Source organism: Paracoccidioides lutzii, assembly GCF_000150705.2.
Source record: "Paracoccidioides lutzii Pb01 unplaced genomic scaffold supercont2.6, whole genome shotgun sequence".
In the NCBI taxonomy this organism is placed as follows: Eukaryota; Fungi; Ascomycota; class Eurotiomycetes; order Onygenales; family Ajellomycetaceae; genus Paracoccidioides; species Paracoccidioides lutzii.
In genome coordinates this window covers 216654-233492 of record NW_015440952.1, presented here as the reverse complement: position 1 = coordinate 233492, position 16839 = coordinate 216654, and the positions used below count along the sequence as shown (strand labels likewise).

General features: G+C 46.8%; 3 protein-coding genes across 3 annotated transcripts; 2 read left to right on the top strand and 1 right to left on the bottom strand.

Annotated features, from left to right (window-relative positions):
• Window positions 1–1537: 1537 nt before the first annotated feature.
• PAAG_11528 (hypothetical protein) lies at window positions 1538–5914 on the top strand (the record flags this gene model as incomplete). The annotated part of the gene is made up of 4 exons (XM_015847165.1): window positions 1538–2257; window positions 2324–3808; window positions 3869–4570; window positions 5174–5914. The coding sequence occupies 4 exons, from the start codon at window positions 1538–1540 to the stop codon at window positions 5912–5914; spliced, it is 3648 nt and encodes a 1215-aa protein (XP_015703189.1).
• An 899-nt stretch (window positions 5915–6813) lies between these two features.
• PAAG_02656 (NADH-ubiquinone oxidoreductase 51 kDa subunit) lies at window positions 6814–8552 on the top strand (the record flags this gene model as incomplete). Its single annotated transcript, XM_002795134.2, has 3 exons — window positions 6814–7128; window positions 7204–7275; window positions 7392–8552. 3 exons carry the CDS (start codon window positions 6814–6816, stop codon window positions 8550–8552), a joined length of 1548 nt encoding a protein of 515 aa, XP_002795180.1.
• A 940-nt stretch (window positions 8553–9492) lies between these two features.
• PAAG_02655 (nucleoporin SONB) lies at window positions 9493–16563 on the bottom strand (the record flags this gene model as incomplete). The annotated part of the gene is made up of 7 exons (XM_015844706.1): window positions 9493–9606; window positions 9699–11378; window positions 11439–11669; window positions 11862–15110; window positions 15229–15716; window positions 16090–16179; window positions 16455–16563. 7 exons carry the CDS (start codon window positions 16561–16563, stop codon window positions 9493–9495), a joined length of 5961 nt encoding a protein of 1986 aa, XP_015701784.1.
• Between the last annotated feature and the right edge of the window lie 276 nt (window positions 16564–16839).

Below are 16839 nucleotides of genomic sequence, written 5' to 3'. Positions count from 1 at the left end.
GGTAGTTTAGAGACTTTGAGGATTATCAGGGAATGTAAGGTTTATTGATTAAAAGGAGGCCCTGTAATTGGTATCTGCTTTTTGTCCAATAGGAACAAGCTAGAAGTAGAGGAAAGCGATGGAAGGATTGAAATGAATCATTGATACCTATCGAAACAGCAACCTGTAGGGAAGCCAAAAGTGCTTGGCTGAATGGATGGTTCCGTGCTAGTGCTGATGTCATCCGTCTTGTAAGGTGATATCACATGACAGATGCCAAGACATTTGGTGATATCACCTCCACGACTACGTTGACATCTATGATTATGATTCAGTTGTTGCTGCTCATTAGACCTTGAGGTCAACATGGGTAGGGTCTGCAATTAACTTCTGGAACTCATCCTGGCTGCTAGATTTTGATCCAATAAACAAGCATACCAGCCTTGACTTGCTTGTTATGAGCAGATCGGTTGAAATATCGAGCCAATCCACTGGACAGGTCAACAAGCAACTTTGATTGAACGGAACATTGATGACACTCTTTTACCTTTGACTCATGTAAAAGAAAGGAGTTTTTGCTGCCCTGAGACTTTCTCACTTCACAAAGGTTTAGTTAGGCGGTAGTTAACATCGATGCTTCCCTCCAACCAGTTTAACAGACACCTACATAGTTAATGTATCTACAGAGGGGGACCCCAATACAGATATCTGTAGTTATTTAATTCAAATACAATATCAAAAACAACCTGCTACCCAGGGAGGTTAGCTTGCTCTCCGCTGTACCTGGCGGCTTATTCTTTTGCCAGAATATTCCCATCGTTGCCGCCGTAGCCCTTGATGCAAAGGAAGGTATATTTGCTTGTTATTGACGTGCGCATCGACCCGCGGTGCATTCCCCAGAAAGAGCCTCATCAACGCCAACGCCAGCCACATCTCACAGTCCGCCCACCGCCAAACCAGCGCACCCCATACAACGTCAAACCTCCAGCTCTTGACTCTGCTAGCCTCAGCTTCCAGGAACCGGGCAAGAGCCATCTGAATTATTTATTCTTGTGCATTTTTATCGTCACTCTCTTATGTCAACGGTATGTCACAATTCCCCAGTTGCGGCCATTCCGCTTCAAACACCCCCTCTCCCTTTTGATTTTTCCCGTTCACACTAGCAGCCCGACCACCTCTTTCTGCATCTTGAATCACCTCTCCCACTGAGTTACTCTGTGTACTAATGTCCATCTCTATATAGCGCATGGTTGCTTTGACCATATTTCTATTCCATATTCCTATTTGGCAAGATTAACCATCTCCTCGAACTCTCCACGATCCTATCGCCACCGGTATACCTTTTATTTCCTTCGTACGCCTCGCAGCAAGCACAATATATTTCATTACTTGCGCATAGGAACATTTGCGCGTAGATTCTCGGATACGGAAGCATACTTTGGATGACAAGGAAAAAAAAAGAACAGAACATTCGCCTTCTCATCGCCTCGCATTGTCCTGTCAATGAATTATATTTCTGTTTTAACCACCTCACTGGCACAACTATAACTTACGCATCATGTTCTGGCGTTTTGGCGGATATGCCAATATCTCCGCTATCGACACCCTCCTCGAGAAGGCTAATGTTTCCCTCGAGGAAGTTCTCGACGAATCGGAGCTTATGCAAGAGCTCAAACAGCATAACACAAAACTCATAGAATATTTGCGCGACGATAATGTCTTGAAACGATTACTCGACTACGTTATTTCACCTAGCCTGATTGATGATGAAGATGGCCACGAAGAGGAAGGCGAAGAAGACAAAGGAAAACGGAAGGAAGCGGAGTATAATGAGCTTCATGATTCACAAGAACAGGGTGAGGAGAAGGGACAGCAGTCTAGTGCTCTTAATCCCACTCCGCTAAGTTCCGGTCTTGACTTTGAAGAGCTGGAAAATGCGGAGAAGTCGCGTTTGAAATATTCATACATTGCGTGCGAAATCTTATCCTCCAATTCATGGTCGATTATCGAGTCCATGATGCTCAATGAGGGATATCTGCGAGATTTTTGGCGTTTCCTGTGGAGGAAAGCACCTCTTGATGCACTTCAGTCTGGGTACTTTACGAAGGTGAACGAGGTTCTGCTTGAGAAGAAGACAGAAGAGATGCTCGCATTTATCAAGTCTCTAGATGGCGTTGTGCCCACGCTCCTTCAACATGTGGATAACCCTATGATCATGGACTTGCTGTTAAAGATCATAAGTTTGGAAAGGATGGAGGGTGGTCAAGGGGTTGTTGAGGTGAACGCTCTTAGCTTTTTGAATGTCACTTGAGAAAGACTACCCAACTAACTACTCGAAATTCAGTGGCTACAATCGCAGGACCTGATACCCACCCTTTTATCTTACCTTTCGACGGATCACACATCTTCAACGCAAACGTCCGCAGGTGACTTCTTGAAAGCAATCATAACAATTTCAGCTAACGCGGCGCAAAATGATCATTCTTGTATCGGTCCCAACAGCTTGACCCGCCAGTTAGTTTCTACGCCCTGTGTGGAAATGTTGATATCTTCGATGCTAAAAGGTGGAAATCCACTTACTGTCGGAGTTGGGATTGTTATTGAAGTTATCCGCAAGAACAATTCGGATTACGACCCAGAAAACGTTGGAGGTCCGGACTCTCCTCCGACAATACATGATCCTATTTACCTCGGCAATCTTCTGCGCTTGTTTGCGAAAAATGTTCCTGGATTTATGAATTTGATACTCAGTTCAAAACACACTGTGAATGAAGGTGGTCAGCATCTGGTTGTTGACAGATCTCGTCTGGATAGCGCTTGGGGAACCAGCATTGAGCCTCTGGGGTTTGACAGGTTCAAAACGTGCGAACTGATGGCTGAGCTTCTTCACTGCAGTAATATGGGGTTATTGAATGAAATTGGAAGTGATGAGTATATCCGGAAACGTGATGCGGAGCGAGAACGGCTACGAGCACAGGGTGCTTTCACCCATGGGGAGGATGATTCCGGGTTTGACTATGCTGAAAGTACGAATGAGTTCGTGAACGGTATCTCTCCATCTGCACTTGGCTCTGGGTCACCAGAAGACATCAAACAGCCTGATGCGCAGCATGCCTTTGAGGAGGATGGTTTCGAAGACATGGCTTCTTCCGGGGTACTTATAGACGACGTCAGAGACAATTTCAATGAGAAACCCGAAGTCCAAAGTAGCCCTCTACCTATCGCTGAACAGTTTACAACCATTCCTCCAAACGCACCGAAATTAGGCATGAGTGATGATTTTGTTGATGAGCCGCTAACGCCACTGGAACAAAGATCTGCTCTAGATGAGAAAGTTATCGAATCCGTTTCTCCGCCTCGATCTCACGACCCTATCTCGCCCACTGCATCGGGACTCACGCATACTGTGGAAAGCTTTCATCTTGACAATGAACAACAGAAACCAGTCGAATCGCATGATGCCGCCTGGACTGGAGTTAACACAACTGACGTATCTGAAGTACAGCAACACCTGGCTAAAGACCCGGATCCTTTATTATCACCTCACCCAGATGACACTCCTGCGCCTCTATTTGCCGGAAAGGGTTCCCCGACAAAGGTAGAGGACCAGACTACTACAGAGCATGAAGCAAACGAGAGTAGGACAGAAACATGGGAAACCTTCAGAGGCAGCGCCGCAACAGTTTCCCTAACACCGTCAATAACCATGGGCGATGTTGAAGAAAACGTTGCACACCAACAGGTTCAAATAGACTCCGATGGTCAGCCGGTGGTAGGCGATTATCTGAAAATCATGTTCGTGGAACATAAAGTCCTCCCCACAATACTGGTATGTGCAGTTGATCACTATCGAATATATATAACGTGTAATACTGACCCTAAACAACAGTCCTTCTTTTTCCGTTTTGCATGGAACAATTTTCTACATAATGTGGTGTATGACGTCGTCCAGCAAGTATTCAATGGACCCATGGATCGGGGTTTCAACCGGTCACTAGCCATTGACTTGTTTGAATCTGGCCATATAACAGAGCAAATTGTCGAGGGTCAACTCCGGAGCGACGAATCCCAGCGTACCAAAAATATGAGATTGGGATACATGGGCCATCTCACTCTCATCGCAGAGGAAGTTGTAAAGTTCAGCGAACGCCATCCGCCGGAATTACTGTCTGTCAGTGTGATGGATAATGTTCTCAATCCGGATTGGATCGACTATGTGGAACGAACACTTTCTGAGACCAGGGAAAGGGATAACGCTATTTTGGGTGGTGTTAGACCCGATATGTCCATGAGCCATCGCCAGGCAGTGCTAAATGCAGTTAGCGCTGCCCAAGGGTTCACAGGTTCAGCGGCACTAGCCAATGCGGGCCTAAACGGATCACCTCCTGGTTCGGCCTTCGAAGGGCTCGACGTCATGACTCAGGGTACCGTCTCGGGAGGAGCCTTCTTCAGCGGATCCGGCGGCCCAGCTCTACTCAGTGGCTTTGGAAGCTCGAGCGAAGATGAAGATGAAGAGATGGAGGATCCGGAGGAAGGCGATGATGGTGGAAGAAAAGGTCACTGGACTAGCGCCGAAACCGGCGCAGAAAATGTGGGTAAACATTCCCTTCAGGACGTTGATCTGAGCGACCGATGATTATGGCGATCCTTACCAACTGACAACAACAACTCTGCTGTCTATCTCTATATCTTGGAGAGGTGTGTTGATGTATGGGTCACCATTGTACAATACTTTATGCCTATTTGCCCGGCGTGGGTCCTTCATAGTCGTTTATGCCAACCAAGTGTTCTTTCTTGGATTACATTTCTTTTGCACATGGCGCCATTTATAATATGTATAAGCACCAAGCATTTTACTCTTCCTAGACCGTCATATCACTATTTTTTTTTTTCTTCGATCAGATGACTCTTCTGGCTTCATAAGTGGCTGTTGACTACTCTGATCTTGTTTTTATTATTCTATTTCCCCTCAATCTCCCACAAATTATAAACCCTCGTATTCTCATTTTGAGAATGGCTGAAGGACTGTATGCTGAACGAACCCTTTCTTGCCGCATTGTCCCTTGTGGGGTTTTAATTATTCCCATTTCCTCAGCGCCTTATCATTTTTAGCGATGATTGTATTTATTGGGTTGGGGGAGCTGGAAAATACAATAAACCACGTTATTTACAATCGCTGACATATGAATTATAGGGTGGTTCTGCCAATGCTACAAGCCAGCCAATTCCAATGTTGCCCCCGCCCGCGCCTTTGAACATCCCACCATCTCGAGCTCGACGTCAGCTAGCAGCACGTCTCGCAGCTCAAAAGGAAAGAGCTGAAACTGCCGCTACATCACCTCCCTCTGGCAACAACTCCAGCTACGCTGAAGATGCTACTTCTGGCAACAGTGGTCATTTAGAGAGCCTGGGTTTCGGTCTTAGTACTATCTTAGACCCCTTCGGATCCCCAGCTCTCAGACATGAAGGATTTGATTTACCTGCTATGGGCAATACGTCATCATACGATGCATTTCCTTCCCATTTCACACAATATGGAGTACCATCGTCTCCTCCATCCACGATATCTAGCTTTCCACAGATCCACTCATACTCATCCAACTCATCTGACGACGGTGACGAACTGTCCACCGAAGCCGTCCAGCGAAAAGTCCGACTTCCGCTCGAAGTTGATGACGATGAAGATGAAATGGGAGATATAGTTAGTCCAAATACGGAAATTGTCTCCACCTACTCTGACGAAGAAGACGAAACGGTTGTTGGAGAACCGCTGGGATATTCCAGCTTCTTCGAGTCTGCACATTATGGTGGTACATCAGGAACCAGGATACGAAGCGTTGGTGGTCGACTGTTTCAGTCAGAGGATCGACATGATAGCAGCGATGACGAAGAGGATGATGGCCTTGTAGAGATATTGGTACCGGGAAGGAAATGATGGCATATATACCTTTTGGCATATGTTAGTCTACTTAGTACGCTTGATGCAATTACTTCTCACCAACTGCGTTTTCATATATTGGCCGTTTAGGTTTTTATCCATTATCACAGGCGTCTTACCCCATTCTTTTACAGTCATTTTAAGCGGAAAATAAATGAAACTGGTTCTGCGTTTCCCATTGTGCCATTGGGAATAATGATCAGCAGTGTCGATTCTGTACATCATACCTAACTGATATACCCGTTGTTCCCCTGGTCCATATTTCGCTTCCACATCCCCCTGCCTCCCCCTGTTAGATTCCTTGCTTCTAGCTCTGTCCGTGTCCTCCTGTCAAGAGGCTCGGTCATTTAAAGCACCTGGTCCTCTTCTTTTCGCTGCAGCACCTTCTCCTCCGTTTTTTATCTTCTGCTAAGCCCTGGATTGGATTTTCATTTTGGTACTTGCATTGATTCTCAGTTTATTATAACAATGACATCAGCGTCTCTCATGTTCAAGAGCAATACTCCGTGCAATGTTTGTATCAACCTCTAGCTCTCCACCCACGATCTATGGCTATCTGGGCTATAACCTGTGGGATGGTTTGATCCTCTAATAGTGGGAGGAGCTGACTAAATCTATATACGTTATGATCACGTTTGCCCCAACGTATGTTAACTAGGTAACTTACTAGTTAACTAACTAGTTAGTTACCTACAGCGATAAATAAGCTAGTTCCCACGTGACACTACGACGCCAATCACATCCGCCGCAAAGTAAATCCGTCCCAGACATCCAATCCTATCATCCAATCCTCAAACCAACGGCAAAACATCGATCAGCGAACCTCAATCCCCCCCCCTTACACCCCGCTCAATTCCTCCATATCGTTTTTGGCTCAGACAGCATAAGGAGGCACCATGATCTTTCGAGCGGCAGCTCCCTCCATCCATTCCTTCTCCCACATTTCTCCCCGCACACTCTGTACAGCAACCTCATCATCCTACACTGCTTCATCCCAGGCCGGCCGACAACCGCGACAACAGCAGCAGCGTGGTCTTGCTACCGTCCAAGATGCGGCAGCGACTACCCCTCCCAGGTCATACGGTGGTCTGAAAGACCAAGACCGGATATTTCAGAATCTGTATGGGCATCATGGTGCGGATTTGAAAACGGCCATGAAGTATGGCGATTGGTATAAGACAAAGGAGATTGTGCTGAAAGGACATGATTGGGTATAGTTTGTCTTTGGGGATTAATGAGCTGAGGCAATTGGGGTGTTGATAGATTTAGGAGCTGATGATAAATAGATTATTTCGGAGATCAAGGCATCCGGATTGAGAGGCAGAGGAGGTGCTGGTTTCCCTTCTGGATTGAAATGGGTACGTGAATATTCGGGTTTCTAGACCCGGGGGAAGTTCAAAACTGAAACGTGGATATATTGATGCAATTATACTGATTCAATTGCTCTTTTCCTCTCGATTAATTATCTTAATAGTCCTTCATGAACTTCAAGGACTGGGACAAAGATAACAAACCAAGGTATCTCGTCGTGAACGCTGACGAGGGCGAACCCGGAACTTGCAAAGACCGCGAAATCATGCGAAAGGACCCCCACAAACTCGTCGAAGGTTGTCTCATAGCTGGCCGTGCGATGAATGCTACAGCAGCCTACATCTATATCCGTGGTGAATTCTACCATGAGGCGACCGTTCTCCAGCGCGCTATTCAGGAAGCGTATGGCGCGGGGTTAATTGGTAAAAATGCTTGCGGAACCGGATATGATTTTGACGTCTATATTCACCGGGGAATGGGCGCATATATCTGCGGTGAAGAAACATCCTTGATCGAGTCTCTTGAAGGAAAAGCGGGAAAGCCCCGCTTGAAGCCCCCCTTCCCAGCTGCCGTGGGCCTCTTTGGCTGCCCCAGTACCGTAACCAATGTCGAAACTGTTGCCGTGGCACCCACCATCTGCCGTCGTGGTGGCAAATGGTTCGCCTCGTTCGGTCGGGAGCGAAACCAAGGGACAAAGCTGTTCTGTATCTCCGGGCATGTTAACAACCCTTGTACTGTAGAGGAGGAAATGTCCATTCCACTCCGAGAGTTGATTGAACGTCACTGCGGCGGTGTACGAGGTGGATGGGATAACCTCCTCGCCGTCATCCCAGGCGGCTCATCAACCCCTATTCTCCCCAAACACGTCTGTGACGACCAGATGATGGACTTTGACGCCCTCAAGGACGCGCAATCCGGCCTTGGAACTGCCGCTGTTATCGTCATGGACAAATCCACTGATGTAGTTGCCGCTATCTCTCGTCTGTCCGCTTTCTATAAGCACGAGAGCTGTGGACAATGCACTCCCTGCCGCGAGGGAAGCAAATGGACCGCACAAATGATGCAACGATTTGAACGTGGTCAAGCCCGCGAACGAGAAATTGACATGATCCAGGAACTTACGAAGCAAGTTGAGGGCCATACCATTTGCGCTCTTGGTGAAGCTTTCTCTTGGCCCATCCAGGGACTTATCCGGCATTTCAGACCAGAGCTCGAGGCTAGAATACGCAAGTATGAGCAGGAGCATGGTGGCAAACAGCCATTTGCTGGAGGCTGGGAACCACAAGCTCGCGCAGAGGGAAAACTTATTGCTCCTGGCCAATAAATAGTTAAGTCAGGTTCAGGGTGTTTGTGTTTTAAAATATAATAAAATACCTACGATAGAGAGATTCGCTGGGGTGGACGAATAACTGAACCACTTCTGCAGGCAAGAGAAGGTACAGGGTGTGTTTTGTGACCGATATGGGCTTTCTCCATTCGCTGGTAAAGAGAGATACATGCATTGCTGTTGATTTAGTGACATGTGAGGAGAGTTTTCCTCTAGCAATTACCACCGGTCCTTAGATATTTTCCTTACTTTTGTATGTATGTACTCTTTTTCCTATCCGTTATATGCTCATTTACTTTTTCTCTTTTCGGTGTTCTTTCACAATTTCCTCTTCTTTTATGTAGCTTGAGAGGAACAAAAGCTCCCCTAATTTACTGTCGGCTTACTCGCTCGCTGTCTTCAGTGTAGATCAACTTAGTTTTACTGGTTATAATCGCACTCACTCTAATAAACAGGATGAATATCCAATTTGTTGGCTGGCTGAATGGGAGGGAGCTTATGAAGGTAGAAAATCTAATTCAATCAACCATAGAAGATTCTATACATGGCCAAGTTCCCATTGTTCATTCTGTAAAAGTATCGAAACAGCTAATTGATGTATATATGAAGCGTACCTAATACAGAATAATACACACATTCATGGGGGAAATCAAATTAACGATTTTCAAATAAACAAGCCATCGGTCAGGTCAATTCGCTTGAACAAGAAAAGAAGAAAAAGTATCCATCAATCCACCAATATATCAATTACTGTTGATCAGACCCAGCTTGATAGTAAGGGGAAAAAAGTAAATATTATGACAACCGAACTGTCGTCCATCCCAGAAGCAATGCCCTGAACCCTTTCCACATTCTGGATTTTGAAAACTACATCCCAATTCATTTTCAGCTTATCATCCTCTCTGTTGCTGTCCCACATCAATTTCTAATCCCTTGTTCAATGGGCTGTCGCCATGATAATATTGTAATATCGCCTGCTCATTTCCGCCGTATGCATGAGTCGAGTATCCTGCGTCAGCTGCAGATTAAGAATAGACGATGGCTCAACAATCTGAATTGAAAAAGAGAATATCCCAAGTCAGTAAGCTGTTACCATTCGTTGAGTTGACAGGTGCACATATAAAAAAGAAAAAATGAACTTACAGTTGTAGGATCTTTAGCACACCACTGCGCAACAACACGACTAATTTCCCTAAACGCCACCGTCTCCTCTAAACTAGCAGCGGTAGCATTCGACGAGTCATTGTATTTCTCATTATCCAACTTCTGACACAAAGTCACCAGAGCAGACACCAATCTCTTCAGACGAACCCGGTCACGCCGCCCGCCTTTCGCCGTAATGAGATGCAAGTAGTCGTCATAGACCGCGCCCCCACTCGCCCAACCGCGCACCTTGCGCTCGGGAGATTCACCAAACCCAGAAATTAATCGTTCGAGCGTTGCATAGTCCCGCTCAATAACTGTCTTGGGCCCGACTAGCCGACGGAACGTTTCGTGTGCTTCATTCCAATTTTTGGCATTGATGAGGAACTGCACCTCGTTTGAAGATTCGTATTGGTTACGGGCATTCAATGCCTTAGCTACCCAGATCCAGCTTCTGGGGACTTGGAGGTCGTCGACGATATATCCCCACGTGGGGTTCGGGGTTCCATCTTCAAAGGTGGGGGATGGAAGCCATGCGGCAAAGCGAGAGAGTAGTTCCTTAACACTACGCTCGCGTGGGATGGAGTCCGTCAGATGCAGCAAGATGAAGATAGCCGCGGGAAATTGATCGAGTGCAGCAAGTTCCCAGGCATAATCCCATGTAACCTGGTCAGCTCGGGATTCACTAATGATCACTGAATCGACATGTCCTATTATGGCCTGCAGATGATGGAAGAGCTGGAATGAAAATCGATTGTGCAGTGGATTTCCGGAAACAGCGTCTGGCAAGATTGCTTCTGGAAGATGGATTGGTGAAATTTTAGGGCTTTCCTTCCGTCCGCAGGCGACCGTGAATGCTTTCAACAATACCCATAGAGGAGATTCAAGAGGATCATTATGAGTAGAAACCGATGACGAAGCTGAAAAAGGATAAGCTGGCTCATTTCCTTGGGCCAAATCATGGTAAAATAATTCCACTGCTGCTTCAATAGGGTCTTCTTCAACAATGCCATACCAAAGTCTAAGTCCAAAAGCCTGCATCCAGTCAAGCGCAAAGCGCTCAGACAGGTAAAAAGTCGAAGCTCTGTCCTCGAGTGCTCCGCCGGGTTTGCCATCACTGCGCAAGCAGTTGCCAGCAAGTAGTTCGTAAAGTGCGCGAATGGGCTCGCTCATTTCAGAGTAAACATTATGTTTGCGCCAGGATTCGATCTGCTCTTGCATATCACTGCGGATCGTACCATTGCGGCCAATCTGAGTAATAAGTGTGGCCAAATGAAGGCTTCTGCTTTCAACAAGGGTTTTACAAGCTTCCTCAACGCGATGGGAGCACAGGAATGCGATTGCCCGCTCTTCAGGAGACTCGATGCTGGCAATTTCATTTGCATGTCGATCACGGATGATAGACTGCCAGAGCTGGCTCAACCTATCTTTTTTGATACGATGGCGATACTGGTGGCGCAGATTTTCAGGAATGCCAGCCGATATATCGTCATGGATATCATCATTGAAAAGAATATTGGCTAGTTGCCAAACTTGTCTCTCTAAATCGGCTGCTGGTGAGTTGCCGGTAACCGAGTCAGCCAAAGCTGAAAATTCGACCTTGGATATTCGGGCAAACGGTACGTTATTAACAATTCGAATGCTGCTTCGGGATTTCTGTTCGTGTAGCATATTTGGCGGCTGTAAAATGCTTTACGTCAGCTGCAATTGCTTGGAAAATGATTACTCTATTACTCTCACCGGAGTTGGTGTGTCATAGTTGTGAAGAACAATGGTTCTCCCTTCAGAAGAAAGTCCACCAGCTTGGTTCCACGGTGCATCAGACCGGGCAATAGAGCCCGGTGCTCTAGGACAAATGAGATTATCCATACAGCCAAATTTGGGTTTGAACGAGTTATAGAACATAATATCACTTTCGGGCATGTCCTTCACATTTCCGCCAACTGATTTGGGTTGCTTTGCATAGGGCCACTAGAAAGGGGAAAAAGTTTCAGCATATCAAATCTTCAATTTGTTCACTAACTAGAAGAAAATGATAAGAATAAAGAATCATTATCAAAAGAAAGTGGAGCTCAATAAATACAAATTTGTTGACAAGTCGACAGAAATATAATTTAAATACACAGCGGTATTAAGTATGAAAAGTAGAGAAGGGAATCAAACCTGGAAACCCTTAGCCTTCGCAGTCTTGCCATGCAATTTCCCTTGTCCTCCAATAGTCCCTCGTGGAAATAGTGAATTCATAAGATCTATACTCGTCGCGAAGCTAACCTCTTTAGCTGGTTTGGCGGAGTTTGTCGAGATATCATTCTCATTTTTGTCAGCAAACACAGTTCCCTGAATCTCGCGAAGTGCCTGACGATCCTGTTTTCTTGGGCTGATGGTTCGTTGCAACTGCTCTGCCCAATTCCCACCAAAGTCCAGGTGTGTTTTGGGAGGAGTGCCACGATGTTGAGCTGATAGCTGAATAATAGGTTTCGGGGAATTGACCTTTGTCATTTGCTCCACTGCAGAATCCTGAACGGGAAAGGTCCCGACCATTGTTACATCCATTTCTTCGTCCTTTCCTAATTCACATAGTGATTCACCTTCTGATTCAGTAATGTCTTGACTGTTTGTTTGCTCCAGGCTCCCGCTTTCAGAACGGGAATCCGTGGAGCGCTCCTCTAAAAAAGACTCCTGTTCATCGTCGGTCTCCATATCATCCACTTCTCCCATCTTTCCATCGTTTGCAGCCTGACCCACAAACGCGCCCGGAACAAGCTTGCGTTTCTTGAACTCAAAAGTATCATCCTCCATTCCCGCCGTGGAATCATCCATGTACGACTCGTCGATTGAGATGGTGGAATTCATCTCAGAATGGGAGAAGGACGACTGTGTTGGAGTTCGAGCCTTTGGAGTAGGAGTATCAACGGAAGGTGCACTCAAACTGCTTTGATCAAAGTTCTCACCTTCTTCATCGTCATCATATTCAAGGCCATATGTTGTGAAATGAGGCACTCTGAAGACCCAAGTTCCGGTAAGTTTCTCGTAGATGACAAACTCCGTGTTGGTTACTCTTCGCAATCGCTCAACGTGTCTCTCGAAGGCTGGACCGCTTGTCATGGGCGACGGCGATTTCTTATCCCTACCTCTAGGCCAGGAGTTCTCGATTCGCAGGGTCGATGGGACGTTTAGGCCTTTGCCTCGAGGGGGCTTAGCAACGTCGTCAGGATAAACTGTGATGGATCGTGTGCCGATTTTGATAATCTTATCAAACAGGGAATCGATATCTACTGTAGTAAGATCCACAGGCTCATCAAACGTAACAGAACCACAACCAGCACGTCCAACAGTCAAGCCAACAAAGTGCTTCTGTTGTTCACGGGGCAGCTTGCTGAGTTCAGAGCGAGAAGGCTTCATCCAATATTCTCCTGGCTTAGGGTCCCCTTGAGGAACATTGGCGAGGATTTCACCAGAAGGTGACACAATGGCTCCGCCGTGCTCAAATCCTTCCGGCACAACAGCAAGTTCGTTGCCTCGAACCTGTTCCATCTCATCTGCACCACCTGCAACTCCGTTAACGCCGTTGACTTCCTTGGCAGCACCATTTGTTCCATTGACTTCAGCGTTGTGCTTTCGAGATGAGCGCAAGAAACCCAATTCTTCAGCAGTTGGTTCAGGGCTCAGAGTCTCAACGCGGGCAACAGTACCATCAGTCTCAGTGCCAGAGTCTCCACCAGCAGTTTGCGAATCGAAGCTAACTTTCTTTTTGAGCTTGCTTGATCCTTGGGAGTCATCACCGTTTGTGAGGGCCTGTGACTGGATGGAACGAGAGAATAGATCAGTTCGAAGACTACGATCAATCGTAAGTCGCTTAAGACTTGAGCTCGAATATCGCGAGTTTCCAGCGGAAAATGCTCCAGGCGAAAGGATGCTATCTGTTTCAGCGTCGAAAGTTTTACGGAGATTGCTAGATGACATGCTCTTGCTGAAACTCCGACCAAAGCTGCCACTGAGTAGACTGCCGCTTAGTCCGTTTGGAGTGCTAGCGCTGCTTGATGGTGTACCATATGTTGAATAGGAAAATCCATAACCTTGACGAGTTGGTGGGGTAATAAGCCGGTTGGCTGCATTGGGGGAGATTTTGTATACCGGCAGAGGCGTACGCTGTTTTTGGCGAATGGTAGCAGACAATGGGGTAGCCAGTGGTCCTGGAGACGGGGCATTGGGAGGAGGCAACCCAGAGAAAATTGACTGGCTGCCATACGGATTTCCATCGAGAAGTGAAGCCTGCAGACCAGTGGGTTGCTGCTGTTGTTGAGGCTGCTGGGATTGGCTCAGGAAACTATTCCCAAGGCCTCCAGCAGGTTGTTGCTGCTGCTGAGTCTGGCCCATTCCACTGAGGCTAAACAAACTGCTGCCACCTCCTACAGCAGTGTTAGTCTGTCCAAAAGGAGTCTGCTGCGTCGCTGTGTTTCCGAAGAGGCCTGGTTTCTGTTGTTGCTGGGGTTGATTTCCGAAGAGGTTGGCAGTGGGTTGCTGTTGTGTAGTTTGATTGGAACCGAAACCCCCAAATGCGGTGGATCCAGTGGCAGGCTGACTGGTCCCCAGGTTGCCAAATAAGCCAGGTTTTTGTTCCTGTTGCGGCTGCTGATTGCCGCCTCCAAATAGACTTGAGGTGCCGGTTTGCTGATTCGCATTATTGCCAAAAAGGGACGGTGTACTTTGTTGTGACTGTTGGTTATTCTGACCCCCAAACAAACTAGGGGTAGTGGTGGTTCCGCTACCGAATAGGTTTGAAGCGGGTTGCTGTTGGGTGCCAGTACCTCCGAACCCACCAAACAAAGGTTTGTTTGGATTTTGGGCATTATTCTGTCCGAATCCAAACCCAGTACCAGTTGTCTGTCCCTGCTGCTGCTGCTGCTGCTGCCCAAACGCAGGGGCAGAAGCCGTAGTACTGCCAAATGGAGAAGCCGTAGTTGTCGTATTTTGCTGTCCAAATCCTCCAAATGTACTTCCTGTAGAACCAAAAGACGGCTTGTTCTGTTGGTTGCCGCCTCCAAAGAGCGACGAGCCACCAAATGTGTTTCCTGTATTAGTGCCGAAACCTCCAGCCGTTGCGGTGGTACCAAATCCAGAAGTCGGTTGTGACGTTGTGCTTGCGCCAAATAATGTACCGGTTGGTTTGGAAGCACCAAATAGTGGATTGGATGAAGTGCCAGAGCCAAAACTAGATGCCGGAGTCTGTCCAAATCCAGAGGGAGCAGAAGTGGCAGCCCCAAAGGGACTGGTTGTGGATGAGGTGCCAAAGCCTCCTGTGGCTGTTTGCTGTTGCCCGAATCCCCCGAAAGCAGAGGCTCCAAATGCGCCCGGCTGACCGCTGGCGTTGCCATACCTCCGTCCATGTTGATAATCAGCCACTCGAAGTTCCTATCATCACGTTAGCAGCCCGAAATGTAAGAAATAAAAAATTAGAACCAAAAAAAAAAAAAAAAAAAAAAAAAAAAAAAAAAAAGAGAGAGAGAGAGAGAGATAGAGATTAGTGTACCTCAAACGAGTATTTGGAATATGGTGTCATTGCACTTATAGTTTGATAATGATTGGTAACATTGGAACCCTGATCTTTTTCTGTAAAAGGGGCATATGGAGGGTTTGCTGTTCCCTCCGGTGGAGGGAGAGCGCCCCCTAAAGCAGTACCATTTGCGTTAAATGCAGAGCCAGTGGAAGTTCCGAAAGCGCTTGCTCCAGCTGTATTCCCACCGAAGAGAGAACCTCCCTGACCAGAAGCTCCGAACCCGGATTGTGGTTGTTGTTGCTGCTGGCCACTGCCAAAAAGCCCGGTGCCCGTGGTGGCGGTACCAGAACCGCCAAATCCTGACGTTCCAGCTCCCGCTCCAAATCCAGAAGCACCAAAGGTGGCACCTGGTGTAGTGGAAGATCCGAAAAGACTGTTGCCCGTGGTGGCAGGTGTGGCTCCAAATCCCTTATTTTGCGTTCCAAACATGGGATTTGTTTGTGAAGTGTTGGCGCCAAAACCTAGAAGAGTATGAAAATTAGTTCGCGGGTTTATTTGATTGGAATTAACGAGGGCAAACCCCCAAATGCCAAGAAATATAGAAATTCTGAACTAAAACATTAAAGCAATCTGTGAGCAAGATCATGTGCCAACCGGCATCCTCAATAAGATGAGAGAGTCTAAGCCAGGATTGCGCCAGATTTCGAAGACAATCTTTGATCAAGTTGAATGGTTTTGTTGGCCACGGATGGCGTATGAAAAAGCAACATAACCAAATTGAGTCACTACAACCATTCCCAACATAGACTGGAGAGACCAAGAAGACTCGTTTTAAGAGATAGATCCCAAGAACACCAATATACTTCAAGGATGTAGGAGACGTTAGCGACGTACCTCCTGAGTTAAAGCCACTGGAAGTATTTCCAAAGCCACTGCCCGTGTTTGTTGTACCGCTGCCGAAGAGAGTCGTTCCCGATCCAAAGCCTGTACATGGGTGAAATTGCGTCAGATAAGACATGAACGTTGCCTTGTTTTCTAAGGCACTCTATTGCCCTCTGGGTTCCTCGCTATATGTGTCGAGAGAGAGAGCAAAGAGGAAGAACAAGACGAGTAGACGTTCGCCCCAATGGATTTTGCCACAGAATTTTTTTTTTTTTTTTTTTTTTTTAATTTTTCATACCCGACATAACGCAATCGCAAAAGAGATAGAAACTCATGGGCAATAAGGGAGGAGGAGGAGGAGGAGAGAGAGAACCTACCAGTTCCAGTTGAAGAGCCACCGAATGACGTGCCGGCTCCAAAACCAGTTCCTTGCTGCTGCTGATTCCCAGAGCCAAAGCCCCCAAACGTGCCAGTATTGAAAGACATGATAATACACTTTCCTTTATCAGTCTCTCCCTGCTACTAACCTCGTTCTGGGGATTGATATTAAGTCTGTCGCGTCAACAGTGGCGATCCATAAACAACCAGAGAGGAACGTGGGATGATCGACAAAGGGGTATAATAAAATCGTCCTAGAAATTATGCTGAGTTATACGCGGATATATTCACGAACTTGGAGGAGGAATCGAGAAGGATATGAAAGGACGATGCAATTAATCCTACGGTTCGAGTGCGGGTATATGAAAAGTTGCTCCGGTTTCA